We start from the raw sequence: 23,573 nt of genomic DNA, 5'->3' as shown, positions 1-23,573 counted from the left end.
TTGGTGGTTATTACTGCATCTTTTGTTGTTGAATTTGGGCTCATGTGGGATTCTGACTTTTTCTTTTTCAGCTGTCCCATTTCCTCCAAGTCACCGGCTTACAGCAAAAGAAGTATTTGATAACGATGGGAAACCTCGTGTGGATATCTTAAAGGCACATCTCATGAAGGAGGGCAGGCTGGAAGAGAGTGTTGCATTGAGAATAATAACAGAAGGGGCTTCAATTCTCCGACAGGAAAAAAATTTGCTGGATATTGATGCACCCGTCACAGGTAAGCCCTGAGGATGGAGACGGACCGCCTGTGTCCATACGTTGTTGTTTGTGACATCACATCTAAAGTCCAGGGAGTCTTCAGATAGCTTAGTCATCTCACTCTTTTACCAGCAACTCTGTACATTGAGAACTAAAGATACGCTACACATATAAACATATTTTTATTTTCACTTTCATGTATTAAATATCTATAATTTTGTGATGCTCTAAAAGTGGTGTGCAACTTAGAGATGATGAAGATATTCCAAAGTAATACTTTAATTAAGAAGTTGTGTTATTTATCAGTAAAACTAACTGGAACAAAAAACACAAGATATGCATCTGGAAGGTTAGACACATTACACTAAGGCTTCCACGGTGGTTGAGTGGGTGACTGAGTAAAAGCGGTGGTCCCTAGACCAGCAGCAGCAGCATTGTCACCTGGAAACTTGTTACAAAGTAAGCTCTCAGGCCCCGCCCCAGAAATGAGATTCTCTGGAGGGAGGCCCAACAGTCTTGTTTTATTTCTGGGAGACTCTGACACACTAATTAGAGTTAGAGAACCACTGAAGTTGTGGAAGAAGTTGCTCTCCTTTCTATAGCATGTTGTGCCCAGAAAGTGTGTCTTTAATTTTTGAGTGTTTTTATTCTGTTACCGCTTATGGACAGAAGTATATTTTGCCTAGGCGTAACTTCTCTTAGACCATAATAATTCAATCTTGTAAAAAAAATTTTGTATGGATCAAGAGCAGGAGTGGGGAACGTCTGGTCCGTGGGCCATATAAGGCCCGTGAAATCAATACCAGCTAACGTCACACGCCTCACCAAATTAGCCTGACCAAATATAGCAGGCTCATTTTTTTAAGTTGATAATTTTGTATGGCCTTTGAATGATGCTATAAATATCCAAATGGCCCTTGGCAGAAAAAAGGTTCCCCACCCCTGATATAGAGGGTCAAATATTGGAGCTTTTGCAATTCCCTTTTTTGCATTAGAAACTTGGAAGCTTTCATTTTTAGAGAAGCCATAAAACAATTATTTTCTTTAATTGTCATCTTCTGGAAAAGGGAAACATATTTAGAGACAGAAAAGTGTCCTTTTCAAAATAAAGGAGGCTTTAAAAATATTTTATATATACTACTGGTTGCTTTTTTTCCCTAGATCTTCATTACTTGTGTTATTGGCCTCCAAAGGTATATGCAAATGTGACTGTTAAGAGAAAGATAGGCTCTTTTGAATCAGACTAGACATTCCTTGGTCAAAATGTCTCTGATGATTTCTGTTCCAAAGAAATGGACCTTATTTACATTTTATTTGTGGTTGGCAATGCCATTTTTCTTGTTGGTAATTCAGAAAAATAATAAAGGTGTTCTGGGCCAGGCAGCAGGAGAAGTCAGCCTCAGTTGTCTTTACTTCATGTTGGACCAGAGGTGATCATGATGAGCCCCGTTTCCACGTGTTAGGATGGAGTGGTGCACTGTTACCTCCTACTCATGGACCCTGCGAAACCGTGGGGACAAAACAAATGTGAACATGCTGTAGATGTTTTAGGTCCAGATGTACAAATATTTTCAGTAACTAAATACTAATTTGGAATCCACCAGCAAAACAAAATTACTTTAAAAACTGACTAAAAACATCCACTTACAAATTAATGGTAAAATATAAGCTTTAAATGACATCTTTATTAGTAAGCTTATTTGTTTTTGGTAAGAATGAATGGCTTGATATATACTATGAGTTTATTTTTTCTCCATTTCACATGATAATGCATAATTTTTACTGAAGAATTCATGTTAAAGTCACTAGTGAGTCCATTAGGTATTAATGGAGGTGATCATCATAACTGAAAAGAAATATGTAAAATCGATAGAAATATGTAAGATAGTGTGTTTTCTGGATTGCAGTCAGCTCTCCTGTTTGATGAGGCTCTGTCGTGAAAGAACGTAGGGAGGATTCTGGAACAGTCAGACTAACAGTGGTTTATCCCAGAGCCTTTCTGGAAGTCCGTAGACTAACTGCCCTCATATTCAGTAAAGATCATACCTGGTTCTTTCTAGTGAGATCCCAGTGGACAGTTTGGCAAATTTTGAGAGACTTTGGAAATCAGGACTCAATTATGTGTTACTTTCCCTGGGTGGGGCGGGGAGCACGTTATTTGGAGAGTGACAGACGTGGCTGTGAAGACAGCACAGGACAGGCAGCTGACAGGGAACCCGAGCAGGACACACCTTTCCCCGAGGAGTGTGTGTTTCTGTGACGCAGGATCCGCAGGACCCTCCAGTGGAGTCTCATCGTGCTCTCTCCCTCTTTTCTGGGGGTATACAAGTGGCAGAAGGAGTGGAGAAAAAGAGAATCTCTTTTAACATTTTGATAAAAGGGGGAAATTTTTTCATAATTCACCAGAAAGCTAATTTATAGCTTCATATAGCAAACATGAGTTTCTGAGCAAAAGCCGAAACGCAGAGAATAAAAGCAGGGTGCATAGGTCAGAGAAAAGTACAGTCTCTTTGTATTTCAAGGTATTTGTAGGATTTATTGGTAAAATATTATGATGTGTGATTGTACTCTCAAATTTTATTTTATCTTTACAGCTGAACCAGGAATATAATATTTATTTTAAAAAGTAGACTATTTGTTGTTTGGGTAACTGAATCAGTAAAGACTACACAATAAAAGGCATGGTTTACATTTTAAAATCTTCAGAGTAGAGTATTCTTGATGTCATTCAGAAGTCCACACTTAGAAAGATGGAGAACGCAAGAAACAATTCAGAAAAGGAAGAAGAGTAAATAGGAGGAAGTAGAACTGAGGAGAGAGGAGTGGGAAATAATATAGTTACCAAAGAGAATCCACAAAAAAAGATTCAGAGGAAAGAAGCAAGTACTTTTAATGCAGGAAGGAAATGCCTGAAGCCCGACGGCATGGAGCTTTGCAAGTGGTATGAAAAACCCTCTCTCACCTGCGTATGTCAGATTCCTCAACCTGGCAAGGTGAGTGGGTCTGGGTAGAAACTGGCCAGTAACTTCTTGTGTGGAATTCAACTCTAAGTGTAGCAGATATATAAGCTCTCAAATGAAACAAATCAAACTGCAAATATTTTATAATTATACACAGACGCCACTCCCAGCTTTTATCTACTCCGCCCCTCCCCTCCTACTTTTTATTAACAAAAATGTTTTACTGTCAAATGTTTAGAGAGAAGTTATGCTCACATCTGTGCGTGTTTTGCCTCCATTTGAAGAAAAACCTAGATATGAGTGTTCTAGTTATTTGCAATCTGGACATTATTTTATTCCTTCAGTATTTCTTTAATGTTTAAATGGACAGAGCTGCCCTCATCTCTCCCTCCCCCTGCTCCCTGCTCCTTCCCGTCGAGTATGTAGCAAATAGTGAAAGGTGTATATTCATTTAGGAATTTTTCCCTTAAGATTCATTATGTTTTATTTTGGAGAAGACAGGAGGACCAGGAAGCTGCCTGTCTCAGCCTGGCTCCTTACAAGAATCTCTCTGGAGAAAGGAGAGAAAATTCTGTGGACCTGGCCCTCCTGGAGCAGGGAATTAGATAAATAGTAACCATCTCCTTGGGAATGGACGAGAGGATTGGGGGTGGGGTCCCCAGTCAAAACAAGGGAACCTGAGGCACATTCTGCTCTTTACTCTAAACTAACTTGCCTGATCAGAATGTCTGAAGTTTGTGTTTCTGTGTTGAAGGCATTTTGTGAAGGAAAGTATATTCCGTTTGACAGTTGAGTTGAATTCTTTGTTTCCTTGCAAATATACCAAGGGAATGTTAAAAAAAGGTGGTGAATATCAGTACAGCAACTTGCTGTGGACTGAATGCTTGTGCTCCCCACTATTCCTGTGTTGAAGTACAGTCCTCAATGTGATGTTACTATTGAATAAATCAAAGGATGTGATTTAGATTTCTTCAAGCTAATTAAGAAGTATCCAACTGCATATAGGTCATTTAAAGCCAAAATAATGTTCTGTCTTCTAACTGGTTCAGGTTTCCATGGCAATCAGTGCCCATTGATTATTATATTCCATGTTAGAGTCAAGGAAGCTGTCAGCTAGCTGGGACCCTCATGTCCTGACTCTGAATTGAGCACTCTCTCAGAAGCACAGGGACTGTGAGTGGTAAAATGCATGAGACCTAGTCATTGACTAGAAAGGTCTAGTTGGGGAGTCAGATACATAAACAGTTAATTACTGTATAATTTGTTTAAGAACTATAATGGAGGCACCTACAAACCTAGTGTAGGAACTCAGAGAAAGGAATGGAGGGAAGCCAACAAAGTCTTGACAGATTATGTATTTGAACGGGATCATGTGTGGTAAGTAAAATGTTGCCATGTTAAAAAGCTAGGGAAGGATATTCTGGGCAGAGACAACAGCATAGTAAAGGCACTGGTATTTTTGGTAAAATGGAAAAGGATGCTCTGGGAGGTTTGCTGTGGCTTCCCAGGATCCCAGAGGGGTCTGAGAGGTGGGCCAGAGGTGGAACTGAGCTTGGACGGCCAGGGTCAGATTAGTCTCCCGCAGGCAATGCCCGGATTCTCTTCCGCAGGCCCTGGCGAGTCAGGGGGCGTCTTTGAGCAGAGGAGCTGCACAGTCAGGTGTGGGCTGGAATAGCACACTGGACGAGATGAGGAGCGTGGAGTGGGGCGTGAAGTGAGAGGGAGAGGGCTGATTAGGAACCTCTGGTGCTTGTCCAGGGGAACCACGATGATGACTTTGGCCGGGTAGGAGGCTTGGATCCGATTTTGATTACAGGGCCTTTTAAAAATGACAGTGAAAACATCCGATCAATCACTATTAAAGACTCCTGGAATACAGTTGGATGGTTTATGCAGCGATCCAATTTACTCCGTTTCTCCTTGAAGTTCTCATATTTTCCTGTTTTCCCTTCAACTTAGCAGAGAACATTTCCCTCATTTATAAAGCCAAGGCAGACCAGGAGCGGAGGTTTTTGAAAAACAGTGATGTAGAAGTCATTTTCTGCTCTCTGGGCTGAGGGGATAGGCCAGCTTCAGCTGGGCAGACTGCTAATCTCCCCGGTTTGTCTGTTTCCTGCAGTGGGGGATTTGTCCCTGGGGCAGCAAAGGATTCCCTCAGTGGCTGCGCCTGCCATTTAGCATGTCAGGCAGTTGCCAGGAGAACCCTCTGGCTTTGTTCCTGGATGTGAGAGTGGACCAGTGGCCAAGTTTAAGGTCACGGCATTCCTTCCCTTGCAGCAGCTGACGTCAATTAGGAGAATTCCCCATGCCTGGACTCTGGGGAGAGCTGAGCGGGGATAAGAGTCTAGTGTCTTTAGAGACCTAAAAGGTCACTGTTTATTCTCCTCATACTATCGTTTGTCACTATCAAAGCAATGTGGCCTTAGTTTATATGGAGATAAAATATTGCTTCTGGGGCATTTTGCCCACTTGTGATTTCAGTGGCCAAATCTTCAGGGCCTGCCCTGCAGCCAGAGGCCTGTTTGGTGCTCGGCCCACTGCTGGCTGTCAGCACGCGTCAGTCCCGGCCCATGGTAGCAGCACATCATTTTGATATCCTTATTTCCCTTAATTTGGGCCTTTGATTAATAATGATAGTGATAATGATAAATGATAGAAAGCCACTGTGTGAGAGCCAAAGACCTTTTCCCTAAACTGTTCACGCTGGTTTTGCAAGGTTGGTCTTAGGAAACCCATCTTGCAAAGGAGGAAAGGGAGTCTCAGTTCGTTGGTGTTTCTCAAACTTGAGCACAGATCAGAGTCACCTGGAAGGCTTCATAAAGCACAGATTACTGAGTCCCACCTGCAGAGTTTTCGATTTAGTAGGTTTGGAGTCGAAACCGAGAATTGAAATGACTGTCTCACAGTTTCCCAGGTGACGGTGATGCCCCTGATCTGGGACCACACTGTGGGAATCACTGGTGTAAGTAAGAACCTGGTCTGAGGTTCGCAGCGGTAAGCTGACAGTTTTGCTTTGAACAGATACCCATCTACGTAGCTCATGCTTAGGGTGTATTATATACACTCTTCTACCTCTGTATTAAAGTTTGAACTATCAGGCATTTTCATTTCATTTGACTAGAATTTGTTCTTGCTTATTATTGAAGGAAACCATACTAAGAACACAGTTAATGGCTCTCAATGTACTCGGGACGATGATCCAATCAACTGAACTGTACCAGCCAGGGCAAAACTATTATTCTTAAAATCTCAGTTATCCATTGCAGTAATAATATTCCGGTGGTTTTGGAGAAGATTGAAATATATTGTAATTAATACTACTGTGAACTTAAGAGAAGTCATATTTCAAATAATACTGAAATACTTCTAAATAAGGAAAGAACATTTTTCTTAGGTACCTCAAAGGAAAAATGTAGATGCACTTTTCTCTGACTGCCCAGGTTAAATCCATGTTTCCAATCTCATCTCATGTTTTATTTCCTCATTGAAGTGTCCCTAATAATTTCAGACTTCACTGATTTTATTCTCCTCTGAGCCAGTAATGTTTATGGTCTTGAATGGATATTCCCAAATACTGGTCATAGACTGGTACTGGTCTGTAGCAAAGCTTTCCCTGGTCCTGAGTTAAATGACATTTTTCCTTTTAATGTGAATGCTTTCTCTCTATATATGAAACTATGAATACTGTAGATGGTAGTTGTTTTTTTATAGCTTTTTGAGGGACAAATTAATGAGTTATTTTTGTTGTAAGGCTAGCATTTGTTAAGTTCTTGTTTTTTTACTAGTCATTATAAACTGCATACTTTTTAAAAATATATGTTTTTATTGATATTTTAGAGTGAGGGGAAGGGAGAGAGAGAGAGAGAGAGAAACATCGATGTGAGAACGAACCATCAATGTGAGAACGAACCATCAATTGGCTGCCTCATGCACGCCCCCTACTGGGGATCCAGCCTGAAACCTGGCCTTGTGCCCTGACCAGGAATGGAACCGGGACCTCTCAGTCCATGGGACCACGCTCAACCACTGAGCCACACCGGCCAGGCCAACACCATACTTTTTAACTCTTAGTTTTCACACAACCCTATGAAGGAAGTACTGTCACCAGCTCTATTTTACAAACTGGGAAACTGAAGCTCTGGGAAACAGTATCTTCTCTAAGGTACCCACCCAGCTAGAAACGCCAGGACTGGTTTTAAAGCCAGGCAGTCAGCCACGTCTGTTCTCATTCTGTTTGGGGGTAGTAGTTAATTTTACAGATCCATGAAATCATTAAATCTCATATAATGTGGCATTTACAGTATTGGAGTGATATATACACACACACACGCGCGCGCGCGCGCACACACACACACACACATACACACATATATGTAGTTTCATGTTCTTTTCCTGTTAAATGTCAACATAGATCTTGTGTAGTGGATTTATGGATGTTCTCTTTCTTTTAAATAATTTTAATGTAAACGCACTGTTGACTTGCTCATAGTAATTTATGATAATATTATAATGGCAATATATAGGAACCTCTAAAACAGAATATGTATTTATATATTTGTGTGTTTCTGTTTGCGTGTTGCTGTAGTCATTTAAATAGCAATTATCTTTTTGTTTTGTTCTTGTCTCCTGAATATTTGTTGATTTCTGTCTTCAGTGGAAGATTTTGGACATATGAGATACTGGATAAATAAAATCCACGGACTTGTCTGATGAGTTTCTCACAGAAGAATCTGTGGTTTAATTGGTGACTTAGTTAGGGAAAAATACTCAGTTTCGAGGCAGTTTCTTTATCACTATTTAAAATTACTATCTTGGCATAAAAGTGTATTATTTAAAATATTAATTAAATGACTTTATGCACACATTCTTGCCATTGTTAAAATGCATCTCCTCAGAGAAGCCCATTAGGCAGGTCAGTCCTGGCTTCACTTTTGTCTTGACGTCAAAGAGCTTGTCCTCTTCTTAACTGTTTGTCCAGTTCCCCACCAGTATCATCGTGTGACCATGGCCCCCTGAAGCCACCTGAGAGTCCATGGGATAGTTTGAGACTTGGGTCCATTTGTTGAGGGGGGAGAGGAAAAATAAAACCTCTCAAAAAAGTCCCAAGTTCTAATATTAAACCCTAAAAGATCTATGTAAGACACTGTATGTGCATATAAATCACAACCCAGGAATAAATTACAAACTGGTAACATATCCTTTAAGTAGCTTTCATCATATGAAAATAACATTTCTAGTAAAATGTGTTTTCTAAAAATAGGATTATATTGATATAGAATGGTAGGGAAAAAGCCAACAAACCAACCCCGTATCCAGGTGATAATCAAGTGTTTTTCATAGATTGTTATGAAACAACATTGTATTTTAATATTCTGAAGAAGATTTCAATTCCTGTTATCATATCATTACTTTTTTTTTTAATTCTCACCTGAGGACATGCTTAGAGAGAGAGAGAGAAATAGGTTCGTACAAGCCCCGCCTATTGGTGATCGAATCTGAAACCCAGGTTTGTGTCCTGACCAGGAATTGAACTGGCAACCTTTCTGTGCATGGGACTACGCTCCAACCAACTGAGCCAGTGTGACTGGACTGATACGGTTATTTTTTCACTCTAGTTTGGTATATAATGTGCTTTGTGATGAACTTCTCTTCATATTAGACATAGTGGTCCGTGTGTCAGCCAGTTTTAGACTTGGCATTATTTCATTCTGTTCCTTAAGACATTTAAGGTTTGGACACCAAAGCTTTTGAATTGCAACTTCATGAGTCACATATATAGGTGACAGGAAACTTGACCTGATTTATTCTCTCTAGAAACTTTTCTTCTTAATTTTTTTTCTTAGTGCTGTCTGCCGTGAACTGTCCTTCATCGTGTTTATAATAAACAGAGGCCTGCAAAAGAGTTAGGTTTAGTGGGAAGGACAATTGTAGCAAATAATGAAGAAAAACAAAATTATTAACCGAGCTTTCTTTTTCTCTTATAGCTCCATTTGTAATGATTTTTAAAAACAAATATCGATGTCGAGATTGCTACTTTATTTGTAGTACCTTTCTTTTCTTTTTTGCTGTTGTTATATTTAAAACAAAAGTGTTGTTGGTTTTTTTGGTTGTTATGATTAGTGTCAGAGATTTTAATATTAAAAATCTGTTTGAAATTCATGGTTTCATTCCATTTCAAAAATGCAGTTACTAACTCTCATGATCTCATGATCTCATGTGCTGTCTGATTGAAGATGCCATCTGGTGGTATGCATTCATACATCGAGTTGTGCCTCACATTGCCATCAGTCTGACATCCTTATTGCTTATGAAGGAGACTGTTTGAAATGACTGGCAAAGACATTGGTTTCCATTTCAAACAAAGGATCCTTTGTACCTTACTTTCTATTTTCTCAAATATGCATGTTTGCTTTGGTCTTTATTAGCATAATATGATTCTTTTTTTTTAAAAAAAAACATTGACCTTAAAATCAGGCTCCAATTTTAAGAATTCATTTTAATTCACATTCTAATTTGAAGATATTCAGCATCCCCTTTAAAATTCTAATTACATATGTTTTTCATTTAGTTTTTTCACAGTGACACTTGATTGGCATTTGGATGCCATGTGATGCATAGATTATTCGGTAATCATAAACATGATACAGAGATTATTCATTTAAAATTCTTTTCCTCGTGTTTTCAACATTAAAGACCAACTCCTTCAAAGGTAGACCTTCGCTTAATCTTAACTACTGCTTTCTTTGCCTTCTTTAAGAGAAGCTGGTAATACTTATTAAATCAATATCAAAGCTAGGTGAAAATTAGAAAGTATAGTCAGCATTATTGATATAAAATATCTCTTCCCCTTGAGAATCTCAATTGTGAGGAAGTGTTAAAAATACATGAGATGTTTTTAAAGGCTCTTTCAAAAATTATTTGTGACTGGTTAGCTTAGTTTATTAAGGACATGGTGGCAGTGAGCCAATTTATAGATTATTTTCCCACTGTGATCTCAGATTACACTCAATCTTCTGGTTCAGCCAATTTATCTGTGTGTGTGTGTGTGTGGGGGGGGGATGAATGGCATGAACGGAGGTGAGAAAAGGAAGTGTGCTTTAATCCCTGTTGTGCAGGTCACCTGAGGTATATCTCCTAATGACAGTGGAACAGTAACTTTATTTTCATTGGGTGTAGTGCGCGGTATCAGGGTGAAAACCATGGTTCTCTAGATTAGCCTTCTGGATCTGCAATTTCCTAGCTGTTTCCCACTGGGCAAGCTATCTCACATTTGTAAACCTCAGCTTCCTCATCTTTGAAGAGGTGAGGCGTTAGTCTCGTGTCTGCTGCTTAGACTAAGGGAAATGTGGCAACCACAGCATTTAGAGTACGTGGCCAACAAATTAGCAGCTGCTTTCTTATCATTGCTCTAACCGTTTTCTGTCATTGTGTCTGTTCTATTGTTTGGTCATGAGGACCATAGAGAGCTTTTAATTGTATGAATTGGGATAATATAAGAGGCATTGCATGTCCCCTCTTAGGGATGTAAGTAAATACGGAGAGGGAGCGAACAGGCCTCTTCCCGTAGCTCTACTACTCACCCCTTCTAAATTGCACATGAGTTTTGATTTTCATTAAAGAAATATAAATTTTGTTTTTGTGGACATCTTTCATGCCGTCGGTACACCACTTAGAGGAGAATGAAAAACAAAACCTGTGAAACATGAGCTTTTAAGATGTCTTTTAAAATTGCCCTGGCCGGTTTGGCTCAGCGGTTAGAGCGTCGGCCTGCGGTCCTGAGAGCCCCGGGTTCGGTTCCCGCTAAGGGCATGTACCTCGGTTGCAGTTTGTCCCTGGCCCTGGTCGGTTGTGCGGGTGGCAGCCACTCGATGTGTTCCTTTCACATCGATGTTTCTCTCTCTTTCTCTGTTCCTCTCTCTCCCTCCCACTCTACCTGAACAAAAAATGAAAAAATGTCCTCGGGTGAGGATAAAAAAAAATAAAAATAAAAAAAAAATAAAATTAGAAGTAATTAACCAAATATGGGAGGGTCCCATGTCAAGTAACAGTTCTTCACAGTTGATGGCTAAGAGCCACTCTGCATAGCCTTTTTCATTTCAAATTTGAGTGATTGACTTTTTAAATAACAGTTTATGGGAACCACCAGCTAAATGGACATTATCTAGATTTTACATTTCCCTAGTACTGTGCAACTGGAGAACGCTCTCTGACATTTATATCAGAAAAAGGTGACAGAAATTTCCAGTGATTTCTTTTTTTTTCTCCCACTGGCCACCCTAAGGCCAAAAACCACTGTAAATGGAATTTGTTTTATGTATGAGACAAATAACATACATTGACACATTAACATGATTCAGATTATTTAAAGTTTTCATTTATTGGGCATTTGCCCCGATACGGTATGGTGCTAAGCACACATGATGTCCAATTGTTCTTAGCATTAAGTTGCAAATTTTAAGATGGTTTAGAAAGTCTTACTTGTTCCATTCCCTGTATATCTTCAGTCTTATTTAATATCCGTTTTCATTATCTATTTTCTGTGACCCATCTGCACTGGCATTTTTACAGTTCCTTTAACGTGTCACATTCCCTTTCAAAAAGAGATTTGTCACGTGCTATCCCTTCTTTCTAGAATGCCCCCTCTTTATACACACACCCCTATAATCTTGAATGGTCAGATTTTAGCTTAAATGTCCCTTCATTCGTTTTTTGGGGAAGCATTCCTTGACTGTCCCAGGATAGTTCCATGTACCTTGTCTTCAAAATATTTATCCCAGTAATACTGTGTTATTTGTGTGATCATGGCACTAAGGTCTCTCTTCCTCACCAGGGTGTCCTTTTCCCGAGGCAGACACTTTGCTTCCGCCCACCTTTGTCCCCGCTGTGTAGCACTGTGGCAGCCTTTGGGTGCATAGCCACTGACACTTCCAGTGAAGTGAGGCCTGCATGCTTGTCTCAGTTTATGAAGTTTATTAATATTCCTTGTGACCACAGGCCGAGTGAAGAGAGAACTAGAGCCAGGCACCAGTTAAAACAGATAAAAGTAGATTTTATTCCTAAGCTGTTGCAATAGGGGAAAGAGACTTCAGTAGAGAACTGAGCTCAGTTTGGAATACACCCAGGACAAGTGGGAATTGATCACCCAAGAGCAGGCGAGGGGTCAGTGGACGGAAGGTTGGTGGGAGGAGACAGCAAGGGGAGGGGGTTCTTGCTGAAGGCAGGCCAGGTGATCAGATGTAAGGATGGGAGGACTCTTGCCTCCAGTAGGCTGGACAGGCTGAAGACAGGGCGCAAAGGATGAGGCCTAGAAGAAGAGAGGGCTCGGAGGAGCCTGGCTAAAGTTTGATCAAGGAGAACATCTTTGTTGGTCCCTCCTCTTGTTCAAGGAGAGATGCAACATTCCTTCTCTCTCTAAACAATATAAGTTCACTTTTCATTCAGTCACCTTTTCTTTTATTAAAGACCAGCTGAAGCATCAGTAGAGACTTGCTGACATTTGCCACTTGCTGTACTGTGGAACCCAGAGACTTTTAGTGAGAGACCGATGAAGATGCACAGAAAGACAGAGATTGGAGACTGAATCAGTCTGTATGCCCAATGTCATAGGCCTTCGGGGATCCACCAGAAGTCCCAGAACCTGTCATCTCTCCTTGGTGGTGTCGGCACTGTGGCAGTAATGCAAGGCATTTCTTCCTTCTCTCCAGCCTCCCTGGTTAGTGAGGCTACTGGGACAAAGCAGCAGTCGATTCCCTCCATGTCGGGGGGTCGCGGCTGTGGAGGACAGTGCATGGGGTTTCTCTTCGCTGGCAAGTCACAGGTTCGAGGCCAGAGGTGATGTTGCCCAGGGACAAGGTGAACTGCTTCAGCAGTTACTCTGTCACACCTCTTCAGCCCGGTGACAGATTCTTTGGGATGGTGTCTAAAAGGGGGCAAACCTTTCTCAAAAAGTAATGAGATTGTGGATGAAATTTAGGCCCAACCCATAGCTGTTTTTTCCCCAAATCATCCCCTCCCCCCCCCCAAGGAACTGAAATCATCTACAAGGGAACCTGTGGTGTCCTGGACACCTTTTCAGTTTCCACAGTGAGAGTGAGATGAAGTGGAGGGAGTGGGCGATTGTTTTAGAGATAATTCAAGAAAGTAAGAAAATTGTGAGAGAGCAGGTGTGATGAAGGGCTTAGCAAGATTGGTGAGTTAGCAAGATTGGTGAGTTAGCAAGATTGGCGAATTAGCAAGATCCAGTCCCACAGGCTTGGGTTTCATAGACAAAGTAAGAATCAAGGAGGCTGGGTGGGTGGGTGGGCTGAGGCTGCGGAACAGAACAGGAGAGCCAATGCAGACATTTGCATTGATGTGAGGGATGTCTAGGGGAGCACAGTGGCTTGGGGCTTTATGGTGAATTTATTGGCAGCTTGGTCAAGCGTAACAACAAATGTTCATTTAAAGGGGCTGGTGGTAAAATTACAATGGAAACAGACATGACCCTCATGAGATAGGCTGGAAATAGGTTCAGGGGTTTGACTCACCTTGGGTAATTTTCCAGTTTAGAATGATGAGAGGAAGGGTTATAGCAAAATAAACACTGATTAAAGGAATCTGGGCACTATCACATGTGCCCACGGAAAAGGGACACAGTCCAGCAGAGGTCAACAGGAGACAGTGTGACTGTAGTTGTCAGATAGACTTCATTATTTAAAGTGTCAGGAGTGATCACGGATTTAAATAAACGTTTAAAATCTGAAGACAGGTTTCTTGGGGAGCAGATTCTGATTTTCTGTTTAAGTAAGGCTACTGCTGCTGCTGTCAGGGAGTCCCCACACTCCTGCAAATGATGAAACTCCGAACGTTTGCCTAGACCGCAGAACTGGAGAGGAGCATGCATGTGGTAGATCGTCTGTTCTAGATCTTTTTCAGGAACATCTGCATTCTGGATGTAACGGAATGTTGTTGGGACACAGCTCTGTCTCCTAGCAAAAAGATCCCTGGCTCCAGAAGCAGAGGTTTTAACCCTGCTGCTGACAGGTTGCCTAATCCTCCCTCTCCGTTTACTCAAGTGTGCAAATGGTTGAAATAATTTCTGCCTTACGCTGTTGCGAGACTCGAGGTGATGTTTGAAAAGTTCCTTACACGATACCTGACATGTAGTAGAAACTCAGTGAACAAAAATTATCATTAACTTAAACTCCTCCCCCCGAACCTTCTGTGCATGGATGGGTAACAGTGTTTCTATGTAGTTAGTGGCCCGTACTGGACAGTGATAGTCTTTGTTGGAAGGACTGTGTTATTTTGTCTGCCGAATTGAACAATCCTATTTGGTAAGAAACATCAAATAGTTGCTTATTTATTCCATGTTGCCTTCCTATTTGCCCTTCGGTGCAAATCAGAAATCACCAAAATAATTTATGATTAAAAATTCAAAAATTCATCCCAGAGAGTTCATATAAACTTTTATTTTTTTCTGTCTTATTTTGTATGCTTTTTTATCATTCCACTTTTCATCTGACGCACATGAGTTACCTTGACATTTGTTTTGGTTCCAAGTAGAAATCATTGTTTTGTTTAGGATCTCCTTGTCATTCTTAAACTAAAAGGATACCTTATTTTTCAAGCCCGACAGGAAAAGGAAGATGAAAATAATGATGTTGGTGAGAACGATTGTCCGAGAGCAGAGAGAATGCGTGTAGGACTGTGAATCTGGAGCGGTGGTGCCCGCTCTGACGAGGTCTTCCTGTAATTCAGGAGAAGGTTATGCTAGATGATCTCAGAGCCCTTTCCACATTTGATTCAGTGAATGCATTTCTTACTTGGAGTACATGTCACAAGACTTCAAAGTGAATATCTTGATTAGATAGTTTATTAACCTTAATCATGGTTTCCTCCCGCCACCCTTTAAAAACATCTGTGTCAAAGTAACAGATAACCCCAACTCTTGTTATTGTGTGATTTCCCTTCCCACCATTGGATGGTTTCCTGAACATTTTAGAACCATTCGTTTTATTTTTGTGAGTTCTTCAGTATCCAGGATGACTTCTGCCATTAACACTATAGTCTGTGTTATTATAGCTAAAGCTTCTCCAGCAGTCCCCACACATTTCTTTTTCTTTCAAATTTACGAGAGCTATTTCACCCAAACATTTTTTTTTTCTTCTTTAAGTATATGCTCTTTACATTCTTCTAATATAAATATGTAGATCAGTTGCTTTTAATTGGAGTAATGTTATTGTGACTACAGTAAAAAGCAGGGTGACGAGGGAATGGATTTGTGAAGTTTAAATGACATATTCTGATCTATCACTGTGACATAGACTCTGAATCCTGCTGAAGTTTCTAAAACCCTCGTAACTTCCCGGGTGATGGTGGGGATAAGAGTGCCTCACGCAGCACCCCTATGTTCCTTGGCATTTCCTCACTGCTGGAGCATCTTTTATTAAATTTTTAATTTAAAATTTTTTTTATTTTTTGTTAATTTTCACCCGAGCATTTTTTTCCCCATTGTCTTTTAGAGAGAGTGGAAGGGAGGGAGGGAGGGAGAGACAGACAGACAGAGACAGAGACATCGATTAGTTGTCTCCCACATGTGGCCCGACTGGAGCCAGGATCAAACCTGCAACCAGGTATGTGTCCCTGACCATAGAACCCACAGCCCTTCAGTCTGCAGGCCGATGCTCTAACCACTGAGCCAGAACGGCCAGGGCAGCGGCTTTCATTTTAATAAGATAACTCTTGGTGGGCTCCTGGGTAGCTTGAGGATGGGGGCTGGGCACCAGAAAGACCAAGCCTCACCCCCATTCTCCAGAGGGTGGAGGGCCTGGAGATGGAGTTAATAATCTATCATGCCTGTGTGTGAAACCTTCATGGAAATTCCTCAATTAGGGGGCACAGAGAGCTTCTGGATCTGTGGACACATCCACATGGAGGGAGGATGGGGCACCTCAGCTCCAAGGGGCAGAAGCTGCTGTGCTGGGTCCTTCCAGACCTTGCCCGGATTTCCTCATTTGTTTGTTCATCTGTATCTTCTGTACTATTCATCGTCATAAGCTGGTAAACAGATGTAAATGTTCCCTGTGTTTTGTAAGCCATTCCAGCAAATTATGGAACCTGCAGCAGGGAAGGGCTGTTGTGGGCACCCCCAGCTTCGTACCCAAGTCTGACAAAGTGTGTGTGTACCCTGGGAACCCGTTCTGTCTAGTTGGCACCTCAAGTACCCCCCACCCCCCCGCCCTGGGTAGTGAGTGTCAGAGTTGAATTAAATTTCAGGACACCCAGTTGATGTTGGGAGGGTAGGGAAGTTGGTTAATGTAGGGGGGGAACCATACATGTAGTATCAGAAGTGTTGTGGGTAGAAAAACACTTTTCCTTTTATTGGAAAGCTACCGCTGCCTTATTGGGTGTTGGCCTCTCTTACCGTGTGTGGGTTTTTGTTGTTGTTTTCTCAGGAGGAAGGTGTTTATAGTGGCTATGCTATATATAAGTAATAATAACCATTTATAATTTCATGACACTTCCGCAGTTCCTCTAAGGGTTAATGATTTGCGCATATATGTGCTGATTGGTCATATCAACCCCTATTATGAAATCTTGACTTTTGAAAAGTATCTGAATTACTTTTCTGTGATTATTTTCCTACTGTGAATAGTCATCCAATTTTATTTCTGGAAAGACTTAGAGACTACTACGGTGACCAGCCTCACAGATCAGGAAGCAGGGTCAGGGGCTTGGTGGGGTCTGCGGTGTCACCCAGAGCTGGTGAGCGCTGAGTTGGGCCCGGACCCTGGTCTCCTCCCTGCTGTCCCACGGCCTTCTGTCTTCTGTCACCTACTTCCTCCTGAGCAGCCACAGAGAAGACGGATGATATTCACATCTGCATCGTGTCAAGTGTTACTTTTGCAATTTAATGTCTGTTGCCTTTATTAGAATAGAGAGCATATTTATGTACATGTAGCAAACATTTTAACAGTTATTCTTCAGTAACAGATTGGAGGCTTTCTACTCTCACCTCGCCCGGAGATCCCATGGGCACTCACTCTTCCCCACTGACCTTTAAATAGAGTAAGCCTATTTTGTCCTTGATCTGGAGCTTTCTTCTGCTTCTTACATCACATCTGGCAGCGGGACAGAGGTAATGACCTAGGAGGCGTGATGTTTGTCCATTCCATGACTAACCCTGTTTAACTGCTGGGAAAGTTTCCCTCATCTTCCCCCATAATTATCTTTAAATGTCTTGAGACTTGAGAAAGTAGGGTTTTATGGAGACCACACAATGCTAACGGGAGCCTACCACAGATCTCCATTCTCTATTTCCTGTGGAAAACAAAATAAAATAGAATGTTTTCAGTTTCCCAGACTTACTCCTCCGTGTGGCAGAATCAGCCGCGTGCATATTTGTGCCCCAGGAGCAAACACCACTGCGCGCCCCTCCTCGCGCAGCCTTCTTCCTGGCCAGCCCTCTCGGCTTGGAAATAGAAGGTGTTTCATGCATCGAGGACCGGGGCTTTCAGGGTTCTTCTTTCTCATCCAGCATTTAGAGCAGATTCAGGTATACGTGCCTTTTAATACTGTGGGCAGCTGCAGAATTAGAGAAAAAATATTGATCTGTGTATCATAGACGGTGTTAACTCCCTTCGGTCTCCTTAGACACTGCCTTCTTTAGCACACACTCAACTAGAAGCATAAAAAATGTGCTAAATCTGGAAGAAACAGTAAGGATAAAAACTCAAGTAGTCTAGTGAAGGGAATGGTGAACTTGTCACTAATCAGCTGGAATCACCTTGGAGCAAGTTACTTCACTGATGACTATGCCTCAGTTTCCTCATTGATAACATGAGCTAGACAGCAAGGTGCACGAATTACCCGGTCATCGCTTCCCTGTCGTTTCATGCACTTGAGTCGGTTGTTATGTTGCCCAGGAGTCTGCCACCTTCAGATCTAGGTCCCAATTTAAGCTATCACCTTGAGCGGGTCCTTTCCTTTCTCAGAGGTAGTTTTTCTCTGTAGGCCCCTGCTGATTTTTGTAGCTTCAAAAAACAATAGCAATCTAGCTGCCGCTTCTAGAAATTCTTTATTTCCTTTCTTTAGTCTGTGTTCTAATCTTTGCTTCCAGGGCATTCCCAGTCCTTTTCTTCCAGGAGTATAGATTTCTTAGATCATGTTCATGTCTCCCAGTGTTTTTCGGGACTCTAGGTCCCACCCTTCCACCTCCATTTCACAAAGCACACCCCTGGACAGCTCCATGGTGCCCTTCAGATCCCAGCTCTGTGCCTGTTCAGATGACTCCCTCTCTGCGCCTCAGTGCCTGTCCCCCAGAACTGCTGTGGGGATTCGGTCGATCTGGACCTGACGGCTCTTACCGTGCCGTCTGGAGCATGTGTGTGACTGCCCCTCATTCCCTTCCCACCTCCCTGCTCAGCAGAGGGTCTCATCTCCCCCAGACTCTGACTTTGTGTCCTGTGATGTTGTTTTAGGTCATGAGGTACACACACTGGTGCCCCCAGGCTTCCCTTACATGCTTCCAGCTGTGCACAGTCCCACATTCAGGTGATCACGTGTACTGTGCATTCCTCTCGTCTGAAGAACCACTCTCACGACTCTGATGGCTTTCCTGCCATGTTGGGAGGACATGTATTTAATTAAAGAAAATATTTTAGAAAAACTTTAAGCCAGATTATAAGAATACATAAATACAAAAAGATTAATTGATTTTTTTCTTTAAGAAAAATGAAACACACACCTCAAGACTTTACTTTTGGGTGACTTGTTCTTCAGCCCTAGTTAATTTTATGATATCTTCATGGAAAAAGTTAATTCATCAAATAATTTGGTTGTTTCACTTCCTTAAAAAGACATTTTACCCTGGCCAGTTTGGCTCAGAGATTAGAGCATCGGCCCGTGGACCAAAGAGTCAAGGGTTCGATTCTGATCAAGGGCACGGACCTCGGTTGCGGTTCAGTCCTCATGCAGGAGGCAGCTAGTCGATGAGTCTCTCTCAAATTAATGTTTCTCTCTCTCTCTCTCTCTCTCCCCCCCTCCCACTCTATCTGAAGATAAGTGGGAAATAGCCTCAGGTAAGGATTAAAAAAGAGAAAAGTCTTTTAGGCTCATGTTTTCAAAGAAATAATATTAAACAAGTAACAGTGAAGAAGCCAATCTTATTCATAAAAACGTAAGTATTATAGCCTTCGCCAGGCAGTTCAGTTGGTTGGAGCATCATCTTATACACCAAAAGGTGGTGAGTTCAATCCCCAGTCAGGGCACCTACCATGTTGCAGGTTTGATCCCCAGTTGGGTCCCATATAGGAGGCAACCAATCAATGTTTCTCTCTCACTTCCATGTTTCTCTCTCTCTCTCTTCCTCTCTTAAAAAAAAAAAAAAGTCAATAACATATCGTTGGGTGAAGATTTAAAAAAATATTAAGTATTTGGTAGAGCTGTAGAATATCAAGAGTTTAAAAACTTAGAAATCATCAAAATCAGTGATTTTCAAATTGTCAACAACACAAGTTTTTTAAATTTTAATTTTAAAAATATTCTGAAAAACTCCAGACACAAAACTCAGGCCTGTTAACAGAAAGATGATGCCTCTTTTTGCTGTGACCAGAGGGTATTCAGAAACAGAATTGGGAAATGTCAGCTCAGCTAAAGTCCTCCTTTTACCCCTGAAGAAACTGAGGCTCAGAGAGGGTTGTTTCATTGCAAGAACATTCAGCTAGTTAGTAGCTGAACTGGGAATAGAAACCAGCTTCCATAACTCCTGTATAAGCATGACCTCATACTTCATTCCATTTTTGTCCAGTGATGTTACTGCTACATTTATCTATAGTTTGGAAGAGCATCAGTTTAACACCTGGAGCTTTGTGATTAGATTGATCTAGGTTCAAATTCTGGATCTTCCTCTTTTGTCAGGTAAACATCTCTGCTCCTTCTCTCATGGGTAAGATGATCTCTGTGAAACAGGAATGATACTAATGGCAGGTATCTCAATCAATTTTTGCATTGCTATTACATCAATAAATGTTATCAGTTACTAGCATTGATCTGGTCACTGTTAATATTATAGTTAGTGGACTAATTTTTAAATTAGGAATTACTATGATTGAAAATTAAAATGAAGGTTAATTAAATTGAATTGGATGGAAAAACCTCTTTGCCAAACTGTCATTTAAAAATTGGGCTCACAGGACGTACCTGGGTTGCAGGTTTGATCCCTGCCCTGGTCAGAGTATGTGCAGGAGGCAACCAGTTGATGTTTCTCTCACATTGATGTTTCTCTGTCTCTCCCTCTCCCACCCTTCCTCCCTCCCTTTCACTCTCTCTGAAATCAATGGAAAAAAATATCCTCAGGTGAGGATTAAAAAAAACAGGTTTACAGAGTAAGCAGTCTGTTTACAAGTATGACTCCTTTAGTGAAAATTGCACACCTGCATTCTACAGTCTTCATTCATTCATTCATTCGTTCAGTTAGTTGGTCAACAAATAGTTATTGAATGTTGTCATGCATTGGGCACTGTGCTAAATGTGGGGTGCCATAGTCAATGAGAGGCATGCTTATTTTCACATGATTCTTACATCCCAGCAGAGATGGGTATTACACAAATTACACAATTGTTTGTATTTGTGACAAATATTACAGAGGAAAAACACACGTCTGCGCCTGTATCTCTGTCTCTGTATTAAGTCCTGACACCACAGTCTTTCCTGGTGCATAAGAATAAGTGTGTGATATAAATATAACAGTTTTTTTCTAGCTGTTAATAAAAATGTAGATTGCTAAAGCTGGATATAGCTATGGTAATCACCTGTTGCTTCATTTTGCTGTTGCAAGAAATTGGTCCACTGAAGTTTGGTTTTCGTTTCCTTTTGTGTGTTGGCTTTGCAAAATCTTGCACATTCATACACTGCCTTCTCCCTCCTACCACAGCTAATAAACACCCTGCCTGCCATACATCCAGGTATTACTCATAGCAGTGTAGCTGCATCTACAGACTTTTTCACGTATCCCATAAACAAACAAACAGAAGGCTTGTTCCATTAACCCCTAAAAGCCATTGTCAGTGCCCAGAGTCCATCTTCAACATCTTAGCCACGCTGCTGCTCTGGCTGATGTCTCTGATCCCACACTAAGAGGCCAAGGTGGTGGAAGCAAGGAGTCTGAGGAGGGAGGGAGGTGTGTGGAGCTCAGTGTACCCATGCACGGATCCTCACAAACCTGGGAATGCTGCCTCTAAACTTTCAGGTAACTGTGCCTCGGCGCAAAGAAATCTAATGTGGAGCTCTGTAATGAATTGATTTTATTAGTCTGAATGCTAATAATAAGGCAGCACTGTAATTTTTAAATCTTTTTATAGGATCATTATAAAGCATATTAAAGTGATGGCATGGTTTTTAGAAAGAAGGAGAGACTTATGTTTAATATGTCTTATGGGAATGAGAGAGCAAATGAACTCCTGGTGTAAGTTAGAGTGTGTCCTGATTTAAAGATTAAATCGGCCCCCCTTTGCATTAGTGAACTAGGTGATTTCATGGAAATAGGTCTAAACCTCCAAAGACTTACTGTAGAGGGGACCACATGGCTTAGAGGGAATGTGACATAGGGAAGGGGGACAGAGAGTTTTTCAAGATTTTAAAGGGAAGGGGAAGAGGGAATAACATTTAAGGACATTTACTTTCAAAGGAGCTGTGGCTAACAGTGTGTCTTAGTCACAGTGCCAAGCACTTTGATGCAGGTTTTTCCTATTTAAGGCCTTTAGCAGCACTGCAGCTCAATGGTACATTCAGTGCCAGCTCTGTGCCAGGCTCTATTCTAGGTGTTTAGGTGTAACAGTGAATAAAAGGCAATGTTGGTATAAGCCGCTCTTTATAAAGGAGATAGCCGAAGCTCCAAGCACCAGTGGTGCGCCACTGGCCTAAAGCCACACATGGAAGAGTCAGCAATGGGATTTTAACACAAGCCTTGAACCCAGCGTCCGAGTTTGGGAATGTGGCTTGAGTTTCTCTGCACACTACTATTGAGTATTTTGCCTACAACATAGAGTTGATAATACCTCTGCTGCCTGTCTCCTGGGCTTGTGGTGAGAATCACGTGGCAGTTTGGATTTGGTGGGTTTTCGTGTTTCTCTTCCTGTCTCCCACTTTCTACCGATACTGGGACAGAGATTATCACTCAGTCGCCTGTACGTAAGAGACAGGCCTCCATTCACATGATCCTGACATCCCCGCAGGGGTGGGTATTACACACATTAATTACACAGTTGTGTATACTTGGGTCAGTGTTACAGATGAAAACTAGAGACACATCTGTCTCTCTTAAGGCCATACCTCTTTACCGGATGAATTGGTAAATTAAGGAATGGTCAGAATAAATTCCTCTGCAAGGTGGCGAGTGAGCACAGGGACTTGAGTGTCATCACATCAGGGTTCAGAACCCACAAGTTCATTTTCAGTTCAAGTTCAAGTCAGTGCCATGAGCTTTGGGGCCTTGCACACATTCCTGAGCCTCCCATGTTCCAGTTTTCTGCACAATGGGATAACAATGGCCGTTGTAAGGGGGGCGGAATGAAGGAATATCGGGAAATGGGATGGAAGTGTGCAAGACATTCGGTAAATGCAGAAGATTTAGTTCTGTTATTATTATTATTATTATTATTAATTATTATTATTGCTATATTATGTAGTAGTGCTTTCCAGGAAATTCTGTTTTATCCATAGTGTTCACCTATGTTGTTAACCTTCTTCTAACAATTAAAAGAATTGTTCTTACACCGGAGTGTGTGTCAGAACCAACTGCAGGGTTTTATTTATTTATTTATTTATTTTAAATCCTCACCCGAGGACATTTCTTTATTTTTTGTACAGATAGAGTGGGAGGGAGAGAGAGGAAGAGAGAGAGAGAGAGAAACATCGATGTGAAGGGACACATCGAGTGGCTGCCACCCGCACGACCAACCAGGGCCGGGGACAAACTGCAACCGAAGTACGTGCCCTTAGCGGGAACCGAACCCGGGTCTCTCTGGACCGCAGGCCGACGCTCTAACCACTGAGCCAAACCGGCCAGGGCTCAACTGCAGGGTTTTAAAGAACACACATATCCAGGCCCCACTGCAGGAGACACTTCATCTGTAAGTCGGGATTGAACTCTAAATCACAAAAGCTTTACCACATGACCCTAATTTACACCCCAAGGTAAAAACCGATGGCTTTAAAAGGAAAGAGATTATACACATGGCACAACAGGAATGTCAACTGCTGACAGCCACCCAAGGACTTTCCTCTGTGTACCTGCCCTTGAGTGAGTATTGATAGCCCCTTTCAAAAATGTGATCAGTAAGCAAAACAAGTCCATACTGAACACCAGTAAACTTTAGTTA

General features: G+C 41.6%; 1 protein-coding gene across 2 annotated transcripts in view; it reads left to right on the top strand.

Annotated features, from left to right (window-relative positions):
* The window catches only part of PPP3CA (protein phosphatase 3 catalytic subunit alpha), a 315,724-nt gene that overhangs the window by 161,373 nt on the left and 130,778 nt on the right, over positions 1–23,573 (top strand). For both annotated transcript variants that reach the window (XM_036269387.1, XM_036269396.1), the window contains exon 2: positions 72–272. In XM_036269387.1, the coding sequence (XP_036125280.1) occupies positions 72–272 (201 nt within the window). The remainder of the gene's footprint in view (positions 1–71; positions 273–23,573) is intronic.

This window comes from Molossus molossus, unplaced genomic scaffold (assembly GCF_014108415.1).
Source record: "Molossus molossus isolate mMolMol1 unplaced genomic scaffold, mMolMol1.p scaffold_m16_p_1, whole genome shotgun sequence".
NCBI lineage: Eukaryota > Metazoa > Chordata > Mammalia > Chiroptera > Molossidae > Molossus > Molossus molossus.
This window is presented reverse-complemented; position numbering and strand designations above follow the sequence as displayed.